Here is an 18,070-nt window from a genome sequence, read left to right on the forward strand (position 1 = left end):
AATACATATATCCGTTCAGTCACAGGAGAAAATGATCGGTTATATTGCTATTTATGTTCTTAAAAATGATTTAAAATTATACAAATATTGTATACAGTAGTATAGTTATAGAATTATCTTTTTGACGAGGTCAATGACATCATAGAGTAGAGAGTTATTAAAGAGACTAAAAATTTTGAAATCAAAAAAAAAAGAATTAAAAAATAAGATATGCATCACTCCCTTTTTATTTTCCTTTCTTTTCTATTTTCTTATTGGGTTTCTTTACACAGTTTCCAAGACTTCGTCCTTGAAACCAGTAACCTTCTTACCTTTTTCTTCACCAGAACCTTCACCGTGCAAAGCCATCAAAGCACCAACATCGAACTTTGGTTGTTTCAACAACTTGACCTTTCTAACATGGATGTTTTGTAGTGGGAAGATGTCCTTAGTAGCGTTTTCGATTTCCTTGTTGATAACTTCTGGAATCAACTTAGAGGTCAATTGGGCCAAAGTAGAGCCTTGAACTTCCTTGGTTAAGATTTCAGAAATGACCTTTCTGATAGCTCTGATGTGAGAAGATTGAGCGTAAGAGTGTCTCTTGACTTGGTTAGCTTGCTTTCTGGTGAAGGCAATAGCAAAGATTCTCAAAACGTAATCATCAGAAGTCTTAACGGTAACGTTAGCTTCGATCAAAGTTTGCCATTTTCTGACCATGGATCTCAATTTATCAGTAGTGAAGTCCATACCGTGAAAGTTAGTCAATAGGTTCTTACCTTGAACTTCGTCAACTCTTAATTTGATCTTTCTGAAAGAGTGGTCTTCAGAACCTTGCAAGTCAGCCAAACAAACTTCGACAACTCTACCTTTCAAGGCATCGGAAGCACTCTTCAAACCAGTAGATTTGTTAACTAAAGTCTTACCAACATTTCTGTTTTCAAAGGTGGATGGAGCTTTAATATCGAACCAATCCTTTCTGGTAAAAGGGTCAACGACTCTCTTCTTTTGACCTTTCTTACCCTTGGATAGTCTCTTATTCTTTCCGACAGCCATGATTAAACGATTGGTTATTCGTGTGCTTGATTTTATTTCTTCAATATTAGAGTTCACAATGTAAATACCTTTTCCATAATATAATAATTGTAACATCTAATCATTTTGGGTATACCATTACATCTGGCAAGAGAGTCCTGCAATTTCCAGCGGATGGCAACGCGAGGGGAACCCGGGATTAAAACAAAAAAGCATGCAAGAATTCCGCAAAAATAAAAAAATGGGCCCCCGCGAAGGGTGGTTGGGTCTAAAGCACTCGATGGGTTTGGGTGCAAAACTAAAGACTGCCTTTTATGTTCAATTGGATTCATCAACTAAACTTTCTGAAACCATATTTGTATAATTACATTATTAAAGATTACATACGAAGTTACATGCACACATAAGCTCACTTCCGGGAGATATGATACAAATACCCATCGTTGATCAAGCCTAGTCCACATTCTTGAATGCTTCGTCAATCGAATATGCGTAATTTACATCTAGATGAGCAAGCTTTAGTTCTACCATAATACTAGCAGCGGGCTCTTCAAGTACCACCACAACTAGCTTCTCCTTCACTAGTTCATTGACCACACTTAGCCATGATAATTGCTTCAGTTTCTCTATGGTTATTTGGGGCTCCCATACACCGCAGACCACTTTTCTAATATCTTTAGAAGCCTTGTAATTTGGGTTGTCCCGTAGCAGCCGCACCATGTTGGTTAAAACAGCATCCAGCGCAAGCGTATGACGATTAAGGCCTTCAGTCTCACGTGCCAGTGTGTATAAGAACATTCTCATTAATAAAGACATCCCGATAACCTTCTTTGCAATAGCGTCATCCTTGAACCCGTTGATAGCCTCTGAAAAATAACGCGGCAGCATTTCCTGGGTTTTCACGGGTTTACCCTTTCGTATGCCACTCTTTCCTACAAAGTCCTTTTTGGAGATTTCCACTGCCATCTTACAAATTTTGAAAGCTTTCTCAGTATTATCACTCAGATGTGCTATATTCTTCGCGATTGGTTCAATGATTTTGTTGTTGATGGTGTGGGTTACTGTTATCACGCCCTTTGGTAGCTTTTGCTCCTGTTTTTCGCAACTATCATTATAGATAGTCATTTCATTTTTTTCGTTTACTCTTACGTAGAAGGGTTTCAGTAAGGACTTAAGATATGGGACAGTCCTTCGCTGTAAATCGCCCTTGGTTACCTTGTCAAGTATGATTTCAGTGAAATGTGGTTTTAATGAGGGTGTAGCGTTAATTTGCTGTTTAATCACTGCATTATCTCTGCCAATACCAATAACAGATAGTTTCGAATTTTCCGTCGAAATCCACTTTTCAAAGTAGTGTAAGGTCTTCTCGTTTAATATATTATCGAGGTCTTGAATTAATAGCAAAGTTTTTCTCTTTTTTGCCTTCGGAACATTGATAAAATAAAAATTCAAAGCTTCTAGAGATATATCACCGGGGAGCGTTTCTTTAGAGATGGCAGTCCATATTCTCTCGAAAATTACCTTCATATCAGTGAATTCCAAAGCGTCAATATAAATATAATCAAAAATAGGTAATTCCTTTTGCTTAGAAGATATGATCAGCTCGTCCATCACCTCTTTTACAAGCCTGAATTGCCCAGGTTGGTTTTCACTTACTACATAAAATAGCTTGTTTTGAGAAGACATTAAGCTATTGTAAATCGGAAGAAAAATTTTAATGAAATCCTCAACTTGTGAACTTAAAGACTCTCTCTTCCCTAACGATTCTCTAATTGACTCTTTTAAATCGATCTTACCATTAAATTTTGACAGAATAGTATCTCTTTCAGGCCCAGGGTTTATTTTTCTGAACTTATCCTCAATATCTGCAACATCCAAGGTTGATTGTGACTCTCTGACTTTTTTCAACTGAGTTAGATCGATAATTTGATTACCTGGAGCAACTCTGTCTAAAACCAGCTGATATTTTTTCTTCAACTTCGACAAAGCAGCAAAATCGATCATTTTTGCATTATCTCTTGCAGGAATAGGTTTATAGCCGATGTTCCCGTCTTTGCTTCTGGCCTTGAAAATTTCTGCCTTTTCATCTCTTTTTGTCTTGTCTTTTGATTCATAGAATGGTAGTGCCTCATTTTTTCCATGATTATTTTGGGTTTCACTTTCAACAGTTGCTTGTTTTCTGAGACTTTCGGTATCATCATTATTTCGAGAAATGTTTCGTATTTCTTGAATATGTATTTTTCTAATCTTTCTGATATTATTATCGCTCAGAACTCCATATCTCTTATTTATAACAGATGTCGCTTCACCAGAACTCCCTGAGGCAGATGCATCTAATTCCTGTCTAGGCTTCTTATCTCCATTCACTCTCATTGAATTACCTTCGTCTACAAAATTTTCGTGGTGCTCGTAAGATCCTGTAACTCCATTTTTCGTCAGTGATTTCGGGGTTTGCCGAATACTACTCATATCATTGGAATCTTCATCGTCTGATTCCTGTTCTGATGAGTTTATTGGTATTTCCTCTGAAACAATCAATTCTTTTGAAATAGGTCTTCTTTGTACAATTCTTGGAGCACTTGCGGGTGACGCTGATGATGCATTGAGGAAAATGTCATTGCTATTGGAAGAAAGTGGACTGTTGCCTTTTGAGATTTCTCGTTTATATGATGAATTTTTCTTCTTGAAGTCATCATCAGAGGGGGGTTCGACCTTGATTTCTTTCAATGGAAATTTCTTTGCTAGCCTTTGGTGTCTCTTTGCGGATCTTTCAGGCCCTATCTTGTGTACTGTTTGTTTGTTTGACTTATTCGCGCTTTCTGGGGCAGATATTCTTTTTAAATATTCATCAGATTGCTTGGGTTCCATTTCTTTGACCATTCTGATAATTTGGAAAATATCAATTGGGAGGAACCTTTCCGCAGTAGGTTCACATGCGTAACGCACGAGAAAGTCCTTATTATCTACCTTTTTAGTCTTTTCATCAATCCACTGTGACTCTGGAAATAGTTGGGCGACTGCGATGAAATCCTTAAGCCAAATTTCAGATAGTTCAGCAGTCAAGTATAATTCACTCTTATTCACTTCTTTGAAGAATTTGTCTCTGTAAAAATCCGTGGGATGATTTTCTTTTATTAAATCTGGCCTAAATTGTTCGTAGTACAATTTTGGTTTGAGTTCAAACCATCTTAGGTAAGAGAAGACCCAGATTTCTACGAGATTATTCAGCGTATTGAGTCTGATTTCGTGAATCAAATAAACAGAATATGTTTCCGTCACATTATCGTTGAATATCACACTCTCTCCTTTTCCAAAGCTCAAACCATCAGAAACTCTCTTTAAGAACACATTCTCTACTCCTCTTTTCCTTGATCTTCTTCTATTGTTCTCATCAATTATCCTCCCCTTATCATCTTCAATGACGACTTGCCACCCATCCAGTTCCTTTAATGTTTTAGCCATTCTAGCCAGCAACGTCGCCGATTGTTACAATTATAAGAATTCTGCAGACGTCTATCAAAAGAAACTATGAAACCGCTGCTTCTGTGCAACACTTTTCCATCCTATTTGTTTATTTTAACTTTTTTGGAAGATATAGCGTTTTAGCGGCCATATTACTGATGCGATGAAAATTTATAATTATTTCTTTATTTAGATAGGTGCCTTATATAGTTAACTCTAAGTTATCTTTATGACCCTTTACAAGCGGAGGCATCCGAATACTAATTCTAACTACCCACTTTCATTCACTTCATTGGGCTCTGTACTAGTAATTGAGAATACCCTTGCATATCTAATGAATCTAAGATAAATGCAGGTGTCCAGAATACGAGATTTCATAACCAGGCCATTCCAAAATCTGACCGCCTTGGAGAAAGTGGTGCAATGGTTACGGCTAGGAACGACACTGCTAATTATTTCTTTCGGGTTAGCGTTGACTGTTGGACCCCTTTCCTCACCGAGAACATTGTACATGTCGCGACTGGATACCTATTCTGCCGATATTACAACAGGTTTATTCACCGTACTAAGAAAATCCATGGAACAGTCAACATCTACAGAAGAAAATAACGGTGTAGGTCTGACAACATCCGAATTATATATCCTGACTGCATACACAGAGAGCCAAATCAAAAATGTTCCTCAATATATCACAGTGTCACTTTATGGCAGATGTGATTCCACCTATACTATGATAGAGGTATTCGATTCAGAGGGAAACATGCATAGTGTAAAGAATTCAACTACTAAGAGTACCTGCACGAGCGCAGGAACAAATTACCTTTTTGACTATCGTGAAGTTTTAGCAAATCTGGGCTTAGATATTGTTTTAGATTATGCCTACAACAAAATTGGTTCACAACAGGCTGAGAGCTCTGCATATATGACGTATATGAAGGGACTAAAGTATAAAAAGGCCAATGTGTTACATTTGCTCTATGCAGTTATCAGTTTGCAGGTGTGTATCTTATTCTTCATGATATGGTACTACTATATAAAGGGAAGATTTCTGAATGCGCTGAAAGAAAGAGCACTTGTTCATATCACTTCTCTACTATCACTGGTAGTTTTCATTGGTGGTCTAACAAGTACCATAAGTCTCGCTTGGGTCAACTACACTATACAGTCTAGAATCAACACAGAATTAGAGGCATTTGGGTTTTCTTACCATCTTGGTGTCGCGTGGTTTGCCCTCCTGTGGTGCTTTGCAGGTTTAATCTCCGTTTCATGTTTAGCCTGGTCAGGTTTGGAATGGTGTATTTCCGATAACGGAACGTCCTATGGAGGTGGAGTCGATGATAAATTCTTGGGTTACCAAGCTGGCGTATTTACTGATGCAGATATGGATGATGAGCTTTCCTACAATCAGCGTTACCCACAGCGACAGTCTACTTCGGGTGAGGCTGAACTGATGAGAAATAGTGATACCATGGCAACGATAAGCAAGATTGCCAATGGTATCCCTAATAGGCCTGAGCAAGTCACCACAAATTCAGATTTTGGAAATGACACCACAGACATAGAAGATAGCGATAGGAACGTGCCATTTTCTAGTAGAGAGGAATTTGAATTGCAGGACATAAGATTCCGTTCAAGCAACGACAGCGAAGAGAGTGTGCAAAGGGTTATCAAGCCTTCATCCGCATTACAATTTTGAATTTTTCGGCTTAACTTTTAGTTACATAATTATAATAGACTTAAAAATCGCGTCTAACATTTAATCCTTTTAATTTTTTTCCCGAGAACAAAAGGGCTTTCAGAAAATACGCATTTGACGACTAAACATCATTAGAAATAAAGTAGAGAAAAAGTGCAATAACTATACAGCACTATAACAATGAATGACACTACGGATACCCGCAATCGACAATTGGAAAACGAAGAGGATGCCTCTTTGGCAAAAACTGACTTCTCAGAAAACCCAGTTCTAAACAACAAAGTACCAAGTCTTTTCAAATTAGCCGCCGAATGGCAAATTAATAATCCGCAGGAAAGTTTCCAAACCCATGTGCTGGAAAATGAAGTGCTAAAGAGGATCACTGAAATTACCGGTTTAATTAAAGAATCTTACAAAGACCTCTCCAACCAAGATGGAATGATGTCCAAGGAATTACAAGAAAAAATGGATTGGGACTTGTTTTGTACTGTCCCTGTGAACATTATCGAGCAGTATACGAAAGATATGGACGAGATTTTCGAAAAAATGGAAAAGCTATCGAAAGTAAGTACAGTCAAAGACTACTCCTTTCATTTTCCTAGTTCTTTTTTTACTAATAACACATATTTTGTAATAGCAACAACGTCTATGGTGCGAATCTGCCTTCCAAATAGATGTGGAAAGATGCGGTGACTCTATTCTCAATGCTGAAACTTGGATGAAAAAGAAAGAACGCCATCTGGAGTACAAACATGTTGAAATGGAAAGATCTGCAAATGAAATCAAGGAAACCATTCAAAGGTTAACAGATGATAAATAAGGCATGTTCAACTATATCCGTCTTATCTTTGAATGTGTATTGCCTTACATATTGCTGTTCTCTCTTTTTCTGTTTTTATTATTCATGCTATCTTCGTTGTCGTTGTCTTGCATGTATTGTTTCATTTTTCTGGCCGGATGTTGTTAGCGCCGGCCATGCTATAGTAAGAAAATTTTATTCAGGGATACGCATACCGGGGAAATCAATTGACCATATCGGTTTACATTATAAACAAAATAATGCAAAACAGAAAGAAAAATATCCTCTCCTCCTAAACGGTTATATAAAAAGCACACCCAGTAAAAAGTTAGCACGAATAAGGGTCTGAAATGACAATTAGAAGCGCCATAGCTCGAGAACTAGCGAGGATGATTTTACCCGCTGATTCAATTGTTAGTGTTGTCGACCAGTTCCAAGAAGAATTGTTATCTCGACTTCAGACGAGTGCAATTTCGATGCTCCCGCAGTGCTCGGTTCCAGATGAACGATTGCGATGGAATCCCAAGGACAGAATTTTGGCAATCGATTTTGGCGGAACAAGGTTGAAATTTGCAATCGTCTCTCTGCCTCAAATTGTTATTGAATACGATGATGCATTTGAGCTCACATATAACATCGTCGACCCGACGTTTTTCAATGGAATTATCTATAAAATATGTACCAAATTGGCTGAGAATGGCTATGTAAAAAAAAAGAATGAGACTTCTGAGGTGACAAAGTTTTTTGTTTCCGTGACATTCAGTTTCCCTTTGAATGCAAAGGGCGAAGTCGTCGCTATGGGAAAAGGCTTTGTAATGACTAATGCCCTTCAAGGATTAACCGTGAAGCAATTGATTCAGTCTTCCTTTGAACGCATAATATCAGACAACTTCGAAGATTTTTCCTGTGCAATGAACGTGTGTGATGTAATAAACGACGCCGTAGCAGTTTCATTAACGAGTAAATTTATATGTGAAAATGATTCAATCTCACTAATAATAGGAACAGGTACAAATGCGTGCTTTGAGGTGCCCTATGGGTATTTGCCGCCCTTCAAGAAAGACTCTTTGAGGGAAACGCTACCATCGAACTATAATAAAGAGACGTTGAATTTCAAACACGTTCTCGTAAATTCAGAAATTGGTTTTATTGGTAAAGATGTCATTTCATTGCAACCGTTCGACATTCATGGGGGCATCTCCTACGAAATGCCACTAGAATGTGTTACTTCTGGCAAGTGGCTTCCATTATCTCTGAGAAATATTCTATTGCAATATAATATAATCCCGAAAAATTTTCCAATAGAGTTCAATGGTGAACTGGTGTGCCAGCTGGCAGAAGATTCTGCAAACACTTGGTTTGAAGATCAGTACTATTCGCTGATTTGTCAAATTGCACGTCTTTTAATCAAGAGAGCTGCATTTTACGTTGCCGCGATAGTACAAGCTATTGACATCATTACGGGCTGCAAAAACTACAATTTCATTCATGTCGGCTACGTTGGATCGTTTCTTCAACATTCAACGTTTTATCGGGAGCAGATAAAGTATTACTCGAGCATTGATATTAAACTGCAATTTTTAAATCATAGCAATCTATTGGGAGCTGCCATAGCTACATACTTGAACAAATCGGACAAGCATGTTTAATCACAAGCACTTCATCCTTCTTGCAGTTATCCCCAATTTTCATTTTACTTATTCCTTGCAAACATTAAGATGTTTGCGTAGGGAAAAAAATCATCGAATTATCACTGTATACTTGTAGCGATTCTTTTCCTCGACTGGTTATGCAATCACTGCTTATCGCATGCTTATTCATCTGGAAAATTTTCTGTTTGTACTTAATTATATTTATATAATTGTAAATGGATCTGATTCTTAAAAAAAAAAGAAAAAAACAAAACAAACCATATAAATACTTATTTTTTCTGTATCCGGAAAAAAAACAATATCAAAAGTCTTAATAAACAGAAATATAATTGTTAATTCTTTCTCTTTGATTTTGAGCAATACACTCCGCGATCCAAGTAATGTTTCTTACTTCTTGTTCTCTGGACTTCATCCAGGCCCAAACGGTGCTGATGGCAAATTGTTGCGTGAAAGCATCTCTACATAATTCCATCTCTAATTGGTAAAAGTGATCTTCTAAATTACCAGTTTCCAAAAAGCCCCTGTACTCATAAACGTTAGCCAAAGCAGCTCTAACTCCTTCAAAGTCCTGAGCTTGTGCCAAATGGAACGTTGCAAGAGGGTATAGCTTACCAATGTTGGGCAACAAGTCACTTTTCAAGTCGGGATCAATATCTGAACTTTGCAAAGAGTTTAGAGCAATATTGATACTTCTTCTATCGGCCTCAAACCCTAGTAACGTTTGCATACATTCTTTGGCAGGCTCTGGAATCTTCTCAGTGACAAAATTGTAGAAATCCTCCAAATAAGCCTTGTACAGTTTATTTCTAATAATTTCGATGTTCATATCATCTAATTCCTCTGCGGTATCGAAGCAGTTCTTGAAGTAAGGTGCTAATGGGGTATCCACCAATACGGTTTCGTATAGGGATTCAAGATCGGTAGCAACACTCAACGTGGGCAATGTGTCAAACCACCCGAGCGGATGACAACGCTGTAGAATTTCACCCTTATCACGGTCATGAATAGTACCTGTAATCATCAATGCCACATTGTCAATCATGTAACCGTAAGTGATAAAATCCATGAACCTTTTTGTGGGTCCACTAGATTGATCTCTTATGTAGTTGAATTCATGGTACAATTTGCTAGAAGCATATTCTTGAATCAACGACGTAGTCAAAGACTCTGAAGAGACGGAGGAAAGAAAATTACCATAATCAGTCGATGATAGTTGTAATTTTAAATCTTCCAACGTGTCACATTGTGTTAAGTTAATGTACTGATTGTTGGATAGCAAACCATTTCTGTAGCCTCTCACTACACCTTCAATAAACCCATTGTCAATATTGAAAAAAACACCTTCCATCTTAACAAGACTATAGCAGTACAATCTCAGCGGTATATTCTTTTGGTGCTTGTTGGTTTTATGTATATAATACCTTAAAGGGTTGAAAGTTTGACTGTTTCTTTTGTTTTTGCAGTATATCGAAGATATTTTGAAAACGGTATCACTTTGTACGAACTTATCAGCACACAATAGCGGCAGCGCAGAAATACATTTAGCTGCATAACATAAGAGTCGGTTGGTCCTGCAACACTTTTAAAGAGTAAACAGCCCACGGTGTTAAACGTCCGGAAGGCGTTCATCTTCATACTTTGCCCGTCAGTCATGTTTTTACTTGCGTAAGCACTACAAGCATCAGCGAGAAGGGCGGACGTAAATTCACTGCTTTACGCCACCACTCCCATATGTGGGACAGTAGAACATTAATACATGGCTTCGTAAGTACGTCTTTTCTCAAACCACTGCGCATATATCTCTCTTTTCTTCTTTTTCTCTCTTCCTGGGCTTCAGAAAGATGGACAGTAAAAACCAGAGACAAACTACACCCTTACCTCTCGAAGGACTGGGTGTATAAGGCATATTTTATCTTTTTTTTTTTTCAGGCTATCATTGGGGCGCGCGAAAAGGAGCGATGCCAATTGATTAGTGTGCTTATGCGTCTCTTTGTGTAAGTTCCGTTGAGAGAGATTTTTCGCCAATTTTCCTCTGGGTAGCTGTCGGGTATGCTCTCAGAACGGTTTGTGCCTACCGGGCTAGGCTAGTCCCCCACACGGGTCCCTCCAGTTTAGGTCTGTTCACGGTTGAGCGAGCACCTGGGATGGTAACATGTCCAGCACTGGCCTAGTGCTCGCCCTCCAGATTGCACGGTGTGAGTGAGATTCAATCAATGCTGGAAAAGTAAGGCCCTGCAATATGGCGTTTGATCAAAAGTGTATAGTCATATATCAAGCTGAAACTCATTAATACTAGTTTATTTTCTTGAACTTGGAAAAGAAGCAAATATATTCAACGAAATGACTGCCCAACAAGTATGTTTAAAGACGAGTAAAGCAAGGGTTGGATGGCTATGGACACAGAACACGTGCCTACGGACATGTGGTTATTCAAGCAATAACCATGTTACAAAAGGAATAAGCTTTTCTGTATGAGCGAACAATATGAAACGCCTAATTTGTTACCATTTGATTCCAAGTGCCGCAAGAAAATGATAGAGGTGGTAAATGCTATAGCTGATATGAATACACCTCTTTATATCCGAAGATCTGGAGAATACGATCAAATGCCGTGTCGAAACCGTGTAAACCAAGCCCAACGTGAACTGTTAAAAGCAACAGAGAAAATAAACAAATTTACTAACATATTATATGATGTTCATCATGAGTTATTATTAATAGGCCCCAAAGTGGTATCCTTCAGAAGACGTTGCTGCCTCAAAGAAAACCAGAAAGGCTATTCGCCCACAAAAGTTGCGTGCCTCTCTAGTTCCAGGTACCGTCTTGATCTTGCTAGCCGGCCGTTTCAGAGGTAAGAGAGTTGTTTACTTGAAGCACCTTGAGGACAACACTCTATTAATCACCGGTCCATTCAAGGTCAACGGTGTCCCATTAAGAAGAGTCAATGCCCGTTACGTCATTGCTACTTCCACCAAGGTCTCTGTCGAAGGTGTCGACGCTGGAAAATTCAACGTCGAATACTTCGCCAAGGAAAAATTGACCAAGAAGGAAAAGAAGGAAGCTAACTTGTTCCCAGAACAACAAAACAAGGAAATCAAGACTGAACGTGTTGAAGACCAAAAGGTCGTTGACAAGGCTTTATTGGCTGAAATCAAGAAGACCCCATTGTTGAAGCAATACTTGTCTGCCTCCTTCTCTTTGAAGAACGGTGACAAACCACATTTATTGAAATTCTAAGAAGTTGGATAGAAAAATTATAAATGAATTAAAACTGAGTTTCAAAAGAAGGAGAATTGATAGTAGAATGCGTTGATCTGAACGTATTGTTGGACAATAAAGGAAATGGAAGTGAATATGTAATCTAAATTTATTCCTCTTCTAATCCAATTTCCCTATCAACACTTTGTTTGTGCTTTTCTATATCCTTCTTTTTGTATATCTATATAATTTTTTTTTTTCACTCTTTCATCGCAAAATACAAAAAATCATAAATATTAATATCCAAAGGTTTAAAATGAAGCCGTGATCAATTTGGATCATTAGTTGGCAGTCGGAGCATTGCCCGTCCAAAAGAGCAGTGCCCGCCTGAGGGCGAATTTTATTAAAGGGAAAAGAGAGGAAACTAGTCATCGTTACAGATATAGTTACAAGTGTCATTTCGGATGGCGGAAGTTAAATTGTTTTAAATCACAACAGCCATTCGGGGATCGCGTAACATCAGTGATTTCTGCGTACGGTTTTAATATCGGAATCAATTGGCTCGTAAAAACCGATATCATTTGCCTAGAAGCTACGACACCGCCTTTGAAGCTCGCTGTGCCAAATGATTTTGGCGTGTATGCTTTTCGACTACATAAAGTATACCGAAAAAAGTTACTATTACTTCATCTCATCCCTTAAATAGATTTTCAAGTTTTTGAATTCACACATACATAAAACTTCCCAGCAAAAGCTGGTGATCCCATGTGTCCTAATTTTTACACCTGTATTCAGGCTTAACAAGTGAATTTATCCTGTACATGCTCTACACATTAACATCAACTTTCTTGAGATGACTTTTTTTTTTTTGGCGCCTCTTGTAGTTTTTTACCTCACGCCCGGACAACGAAAATTTTACATGATGCAACTGAAAAGGACAAGGGCATTGAAAATTTTACCATGTTATAAAAATGCCTTTCAGCTTTGAATGATGGACAAATAGCAATAAAGACAACGAATATACACTTTAAATATGTCTGATATGCTTCCATTGGCTACGTACAGCCTAAATGTTGAACCATACACTCCAACCCCGGCTTTAAACTACGATGTACCAGTTACCATCAGAATTACAATGGCGGCCATCGATCCTGAACCATTTGACGACGACAAGAAACCATCTACCTTGAGGATCATCAAGAGAAATCCTGAACTCTCTGATAATGATCTTCATGATGGTAGTGATCGCGAAGAAGATGAAAATGACAGTGAAGAAGTGTCAGAAAAGAATGTCAAGTCAAAAAAAGCTAAAAAAGTTGAGCAAAGTGAATCCGAGGAAGACTCCGAGGACGAAAGTGAAATGGATAACGAATTTGACGAATGCGTTCTTCTAACCTTGTCTCCAAAAGGTCAATATCAACAAGCTTTGGACATCACCATCGCCCCTGAGGAAGACGTTCAATTCGTCGTCACCGGTTCATACACTATCTCTCTAACTGGTAACTTTGTCAAACATCCATTTGATACGCCTTTGCAAGACAACTCCTCAGATTCTGATGAAGACGAGGAGGACTATTACAGTGAAGAAGAATCTTCCAATGGAGAAGAAGAAAAGGACGATGAAGAGTTAAGTTCTGGCGACGATGATCTCGATGATTTAGCAGATGCCAGTGACATTGAAAGCCGTCTTGATGAATTAGTTGAAAAAGATAAAAAGAAGAAAGATAAAAAAAAGGATACCAAAAGAAAACATGAAGAAGAAGAAGAAACTGCTAAACCAACCGAGAAAAAGCAAGTTGCCAAAAAAGCCAAAAAGGCAGAATCCAATAAAGAATCGGAAGAAAGCAAATCAAAACCAAAGACAGCCTTTCTGGAAGGTGGTATTGTCATCGAAGACCGCGTCACAGGTAAGGGTCCACATGCCAAAAAAGGTTCCAGAGTTGGAATGAGATATGTTGGTAAGTTGAAAAAAGGAAAGGTTTTTGACAAAAACACAAAGGGTAAACCCTTTGTTTTCAAATTAGGTCAGGGCGAAGTCATCAAGGGATGGGATATCGGTGTTGCTGGGATGGCTGTCGGTGGTGAGCGTAGAATTGTTATTCCAGCCCCATATGCCTACGGTAAACAAGCCTTGCCCGGCATCCCAGCCAACTCTGAATTGACATTTGACGTAAAATTGGTCTCCATGAAATAGAGCCTCTAATGCATATTTATCGATATTGGTGTACATAAAAGTATATACTACTATTATCTTTACTGTCATAATATTCTCTTTCAATTTTCATGGTTTTTTTTTTATTGTGTAGAAGCCGTTTTTTGCGATTATTTTGCAATATAGCCGCCCAATTACTTGTTTATGTCCATATAGGCCGAAAAGATCAACGCATATATCACAGGAGCCTCTAGACAAGTTAAAACGCTCTACCCAAGAAAGTTTAGTGTCTCTAATGCTTAGATAGGAAGTTATAGCTGATTTCTTATATAGTTACCTAACAAATAGATTGCTGATCGCTAGGGACGAGTATATTCTTTTGTTGAATCCGTTTCAACGGCGCGAGCAAAGTCAGTCAATAACAACAAGATGTTGCATTCAAGGGTTGGTCACATATTTTATGTCGATCATTTCAAGAGGCTACTGCCGTGAATACATCCTAGAGAGGTGTGCTATCAGGGAGTATTTTGGAAGAGCTAGTTAGAGTAAGATACTACATCGGAGAAACAATCCAGTTTACCTTCATCTAAGCGGGTTTTTTTAAATAAGCTCAACAAAAATCCCACAACTCCAGATGTCACCTCCGTTAAAAACCATAATACATTTGGTAAAACCCTTTGCTTGCACAGCTAGGTTAAGTGCCAGGTACCCCATACATGTCATAGTTGTTGCTGTCCTATTAAGCGTCGCTGCCTATCTATCCGTAACGCAATCCTATCTTAACGAATGGAAGCTGGACTCTAGTCAGTATTCCACGTATTTAAGCATCAAGCCAGACGAATTGTTCGACAGAAGCACACATTACTACAGATCTCCTGTATCTGACACATGGAAACTGCTCAGCTCCAAAGAAGCCGCCGATGTTCATACCCCTTTTCATTATTATTTGTCTACCATAAGTTTCCAAAGTAAGGATAATTCCACAACGTTGCCCTCCCTTGATGATGTCATTTATAGTGTTGATCATACCAGATTCTTATTAACTGAGGAACCAAAGATCCTGACCGAACTGATATCCGAAGATGGAACAAAATGGAGGTTAAGGAATCACAGCAATTTTATCTTGGATCTGCATAATACCTACAGGAACTTTGTCAAACAATTTTCGAATAAAACCAGCGAATTTGATCAGTTCGATTTGTTTATTATCCTGGCTGCTTACCTTACGCTCATTTATACTCTCTGTTGCCTGTTTAATGATATGAGGAAAATTGGATCCAAATTTTGGTTAAGCTTTTCCGCTCTTTCGAACTCTGCATGTGCATTATATCTCTCGTTATACACCACTCACACTTTATTCAAAAAACCACCATCTTTATTAAGTTTGATTATTGGGTTACCATTTATTGTAGTGATCATTGGCTTTAAGCATAAGGTTCGACTTGCGGCATTCTCGTTACAGAAGTTCCACAGGATCAGTATTGATAGAAAAATAACTGTGAGCAACATTATTTATGAAGCTATGTTTCAGGAAGGTGCCTATTTGATCCGTGACTACTTATTTTACATTAGCTCCTTTATTGGCTGCGCTATCTATGCTCGGCACCTTGTTGGATTGGTGAATTTCTGCATTTTATCTACTTTCATGCTAATTTTTGATTTGATTTTATCTGCTACTTTCTATTCAGCCATACTATCAATGAAATTAGAAATTAATATTATTCACAGATCGACTCTCATTAGGCAAACCTTGGAAGAGGATGGTGTCATCCCAACCACAACCAACATTATTTATAAGAGCGAGACTGCCGCAGAGCCAAATTTTTTGAGATCCAATGTGGCTATAATCTTAGGAAAGGCCTCTGTTATTGGCCTTTTACTTTTGATCAATCTTTATGTGTTTACAGACAAGTTAAATGCTACGATATTAGACACAGTTTATTTTGACTCCAGTATTTATTCATTGCCGAATTTTATCAATTATAAAGATATTGGGAATCTCAGAAATCAGGTTATCATTTCTATTTTGCCAAAACAATACTACACTCCACTAAAAAAATATCACCAAATTGAAGATTCCATCTTACTAATTATTGATTCAGTTAGTAATGCTATTCGGGACCAGTTTATTAGTAAGTTGCTTTTTTTTGCATTTGCAGTCAGTATTTCCGTCAACGTTTATTTGTTAAATGCTGCAAAAATTCACACCGGATACATGAACTTCCAACCTCGGCCCAACAACATCCATGATGATCTCGGACAGCCCTCAGCGACGATTGAGTTTTCAGAGACTCAAAGTGTTCCTGCTTCTTCTGGGCTGGAAACCCCTGTTACCGCAAAAGATATTTCGATCTCACAAAAAATTCAGAATGATGAATGCATCTATGCTTTGAGTCCCGAGGACGAGCCTATCCGTCCTTTATCAAATTTGGTGGAACTTATGGAAGAGAATCAATTAAAAAACTTGAACAACACAGAAGTTTCGAATCTCGTAGTGAATGGCAAGCTGCCATTATATTCTCTGGAGAAGAAATTAGAAGATACAACTCGTGCGGTTCTAGTTAGGAGAAAAGCACTCTCAATCTTGGCTGAATCACCTGTCTTAGATTCCGAAAAACTGCCATTCAGAGATTACGATTATGATCGGGTATTTGGTGCTTGTTGCGAAAACGTCATTGGATATATGCCGGTGCCGGTTGGTGTAATTGGACCATTAATTATTGATGGAACATCTTATCATATTCCAATGGCCACAACCGAAGGTTGTCTAGTGGCATCAGCTATGCGTGGTTGTAAAGCTATCAATGCCGGTGGCGGTGCAACGACTGTCTTAACCAAGGATGGTATGACTAGAGGTCCCGTCGTTCGATTCCCTACTTTGATAAGATCTGGTGCCTGCAAGATATGGTTGGACTCGGAAGAGGGACAAAACACAATTAAGAAAGCATTCAATTCTACATCAAGATTTGCACGTCTGCAGCATATTCAGACTTGTTTAGCAGGCGATTTGCTTTTCATGAGATTTAGAACCACTACCGGTGACGCGATGGGCATGAATATGATATCCAAAGGTGTCGAATACTCGTTGAAACAAATGGTCGAAGAGTATGGCTGGGAAGATATGGAAGTTGTCTCTGTATCTGGTAATTACTGTACTGATAAAAAACCTGCCGCAATCAACTGGATCGAAGGCCGTGGCAAAAGTGTTGTCGCTGAAGCTACGATTCCTGGTGATGTGGTCAAAAGCGTTTTGAAGAGCGATGCTGCTGCATTAGTTGAGTTAAACATTTGCAAGAACTTGGTTGGATCTGCAATGGCTGGATCTGTCGGTGGTTTCAATGCACATGCTGCTAATCTAGTCACAGCGCTTTTCCTGGCATTAGGTCAAGACCCAGCCCAGAATATAGAAAGTTCTAACTGTATAACTTTGATGAAGGAAGTAGACGGAGATTTGAGGATTTCTGTCTCTATGCCATCTATTGAAGTGGGTACAATTGGTGGGGGTACTGTTTTGGAACCTCAAGGTGCTATGCTTGATCTCCTCGGAGTTCGTGGTCCTCATCCTACTGAACCTGGAACAAATGCCAGACAATTGGCCAGAATTGTCGCATGCGCTGTTTTAGCTGGTGAACTGTCTCTGTGTTCCGCACTTGCTGCTGGCCACTTGGTGCAAAGCCATATGACTCACAACCGCAAAGCGAACAAAATCAATGAACAGCAAAAGTTAAGTGACACAAATCCCTCATTGTAGAACTGTAGCGTTATTATAGGTCTTTTAGTTTACATGGTGATACCTTTATATATTTGTATTGTCTTCTAGCTACCCTAAACCATCTGCATGTAATAATAAGTTAGTCAAAATGACTCGCGCTCACTATGTTGAACCTTTTCTTCGATCAGATGCCGCCCATCCATCACCTAACACAGCGCTTTTTCAAAGTTTTTCAAAGTAGAAAAAGAAATGTAATAAGCACAACAATAGAAGAGTATCATAATATAGGGTTATCAGATATTCAAGGTATCATAGCTACCAAGAACTATTGGCTATCTGACGTACGTTTAACCTGCCTTCACTATAAATTGCTGAAGAATATTATTAC

General features: G+C 38.5%; 9 protein-coding genes across 9 annotated transcripts; 6 read left to right on the plus strand and 3 right to left on the minus strand.

The window, feature by feature from the left end:
• Positions 1-264: 264 nt before the first annotated feature.
• Positions 265-1,032, minus strand: RPS1A (40S ribosomal protein eS1; the record flags this gene model as incomplete). The annotated part of the gene is made up of 1 exon (XM_056230065.1): positions 265-1,032. The coding sequence occupies one exon, from the start codon at positions 1,030-1,032 to the stop codon at positions 265-267; it is 768 nt and encodes a 255-aa protein (XP_056084021.1).
• A 432-nt stretch (positions 1,033-1,464) lies between these two features.
• On the minus strand, positions 1,465-4,473 carry SIR3 (chromatin-silencing protein SIR3; the record flags this gene model as incomplete). Its single annotated transcript, XM_056230066.1, has 1 exon — positions 1,465-4,473. The coding sequence occupies one exon, from the start codon at positions 4,471-4,473 to the stop codon at positions 1,465-1,467; it is 3,009 nt and encodes a 1,002-aa protein (XP_056084022.1).
• Positions 4,474-4,822: 349 nt separating this feature from the next.
• Positions 4,823-6,169, plus strand: ECM7 (Ecm7p; the record flags this gene model as incomplete). Its single annotated transcript, XM_056230067.1, has 1 exon — positions 4,823-6,169. One exon carries the CDS (start codon positions 4,823-4,825, stop codon positions 6,167-6,169), a length of 1,347 nt encoding a protein of 448 aa, XP_056084023.1.
• A 180-nt stretch (positions 6,170-6,349) lies between these two features.
• GMC2 (Gmc2p) lies at positions 6,350-6,989 on the plus strand (the record flags this gene model as incomplete). The annotated part of the gene is made up of 2 exons (XM_056230068.1): positions 6,350-6,733; positions 6,807-6,989. 2 exons carry the CDS (start codon positions 6,350-6,352, stop codon positions 6,987-6,989), a joined length of 567 nt encoding a protein of 188 aa, XP_056084024.1.
• A 329-nt stretch (positions 6,990-7,318) lies between these two features.
• On the plus strand, positions 7,319-8,617 carry NGK1 (hexokinase; the record flags this gene model as incomplete). The annotated part of the gene is made up of 1 exon (XM_056230069.1): positions 7,319-8,617. One exon carries the CDS (start codon positions 7,319-7,321, stop codon positions 8,615-8,617), a length of 1,299 nt encoding a protein of 432 aa, XP_056084025.1.
• Positions 8,618-8,930: 313 nt separating this feature from the next.
• VMA6 (H(+)-transporting V0 sector ATPase subunit d) lies at positions 8,931-9,968 on the minus strand (the record flags this gene model as incomplete). Its single annotated transcript, XM_056230071.1, has 1 exon — positions 8,931-9,968. One exon carries the CDS (start codon positions 9,966-9,968, stop codon positions 8,931-8,933), a length of 1,038 nt encoding a protein of 345 aa, XP_056084026.1.
• A 992-nt stretch (positions 9,969-10,960) lies between these two features.
• Positions 10,961-11,857, plus strand: RPL6B (60S ribosomal protein eL6; the record flags this gene model as incomplete). Its single annotated transcript, XM_056230072.1, has 2 exons — positions 10,961-10,975; positions 11,342-11,857. 2 exons carry the CDS (start codon positions 10,961-10,963, stop codon positions 11,855-11,857), a joined length of 531 nt encoding a protein of 176 aa, XP_056084027.1.
• A 994-nt stretch (positions 11,858-12,851) lies between these two features.
• FPR4 (peptidylprolyl isomerase FPR4) lies at positions 12,852-14,012 on the plus strand (the record flags this gene model as incomplete). Its single annotated transcript, XM_056230073.1, has 1 exon — positions 12,852-14,012. The coding sequence occupies one exon, from the start codon at positions 12,852-12,854 to the stop codon at positions 14,010-14,012; it is 1,161 nt and encodes a 386-aa protein (XP_056084028.1).
• Positions 14,013-14,604: 592 nt separating this feature from the next.
• HMG2 (hydroxymethylglutaryl-CoA reductase (NADPH) HMG2) lies at positions 14,605-17,721 on the plus strand (the record flags this gene model as incomplete). The annotated part of the gene is made up of 1 exon (XM_056230074.1): positions 14,605-17,721. The coding sequence occupies one exon, from the start codon at positions 14,605-14,607 to the stop codon at positions 17,719-17,721; it is 3,117 nt and encodes a 1,038-aa protein (XP_056084029.1).
• Between the last annotated feature and the right edge of the window lie 349 nt (positions 17,722-18,070).

The sequence above is a fragment of the Saccharomyces kudriavzevii genome, assembly GCF_947243775.1.
Source record: "Saccharomyces kudriavzevii IFO 1802 strain IFO1802 genome assembly, chromosome: 12".
NCBI lineage: Eukaryota > Fungi > Ascomycota > Saccharomycetes > Saccharomycetales > Saccharomycetaceae > Saccharomyces > Saccharomyces kudriavzevii.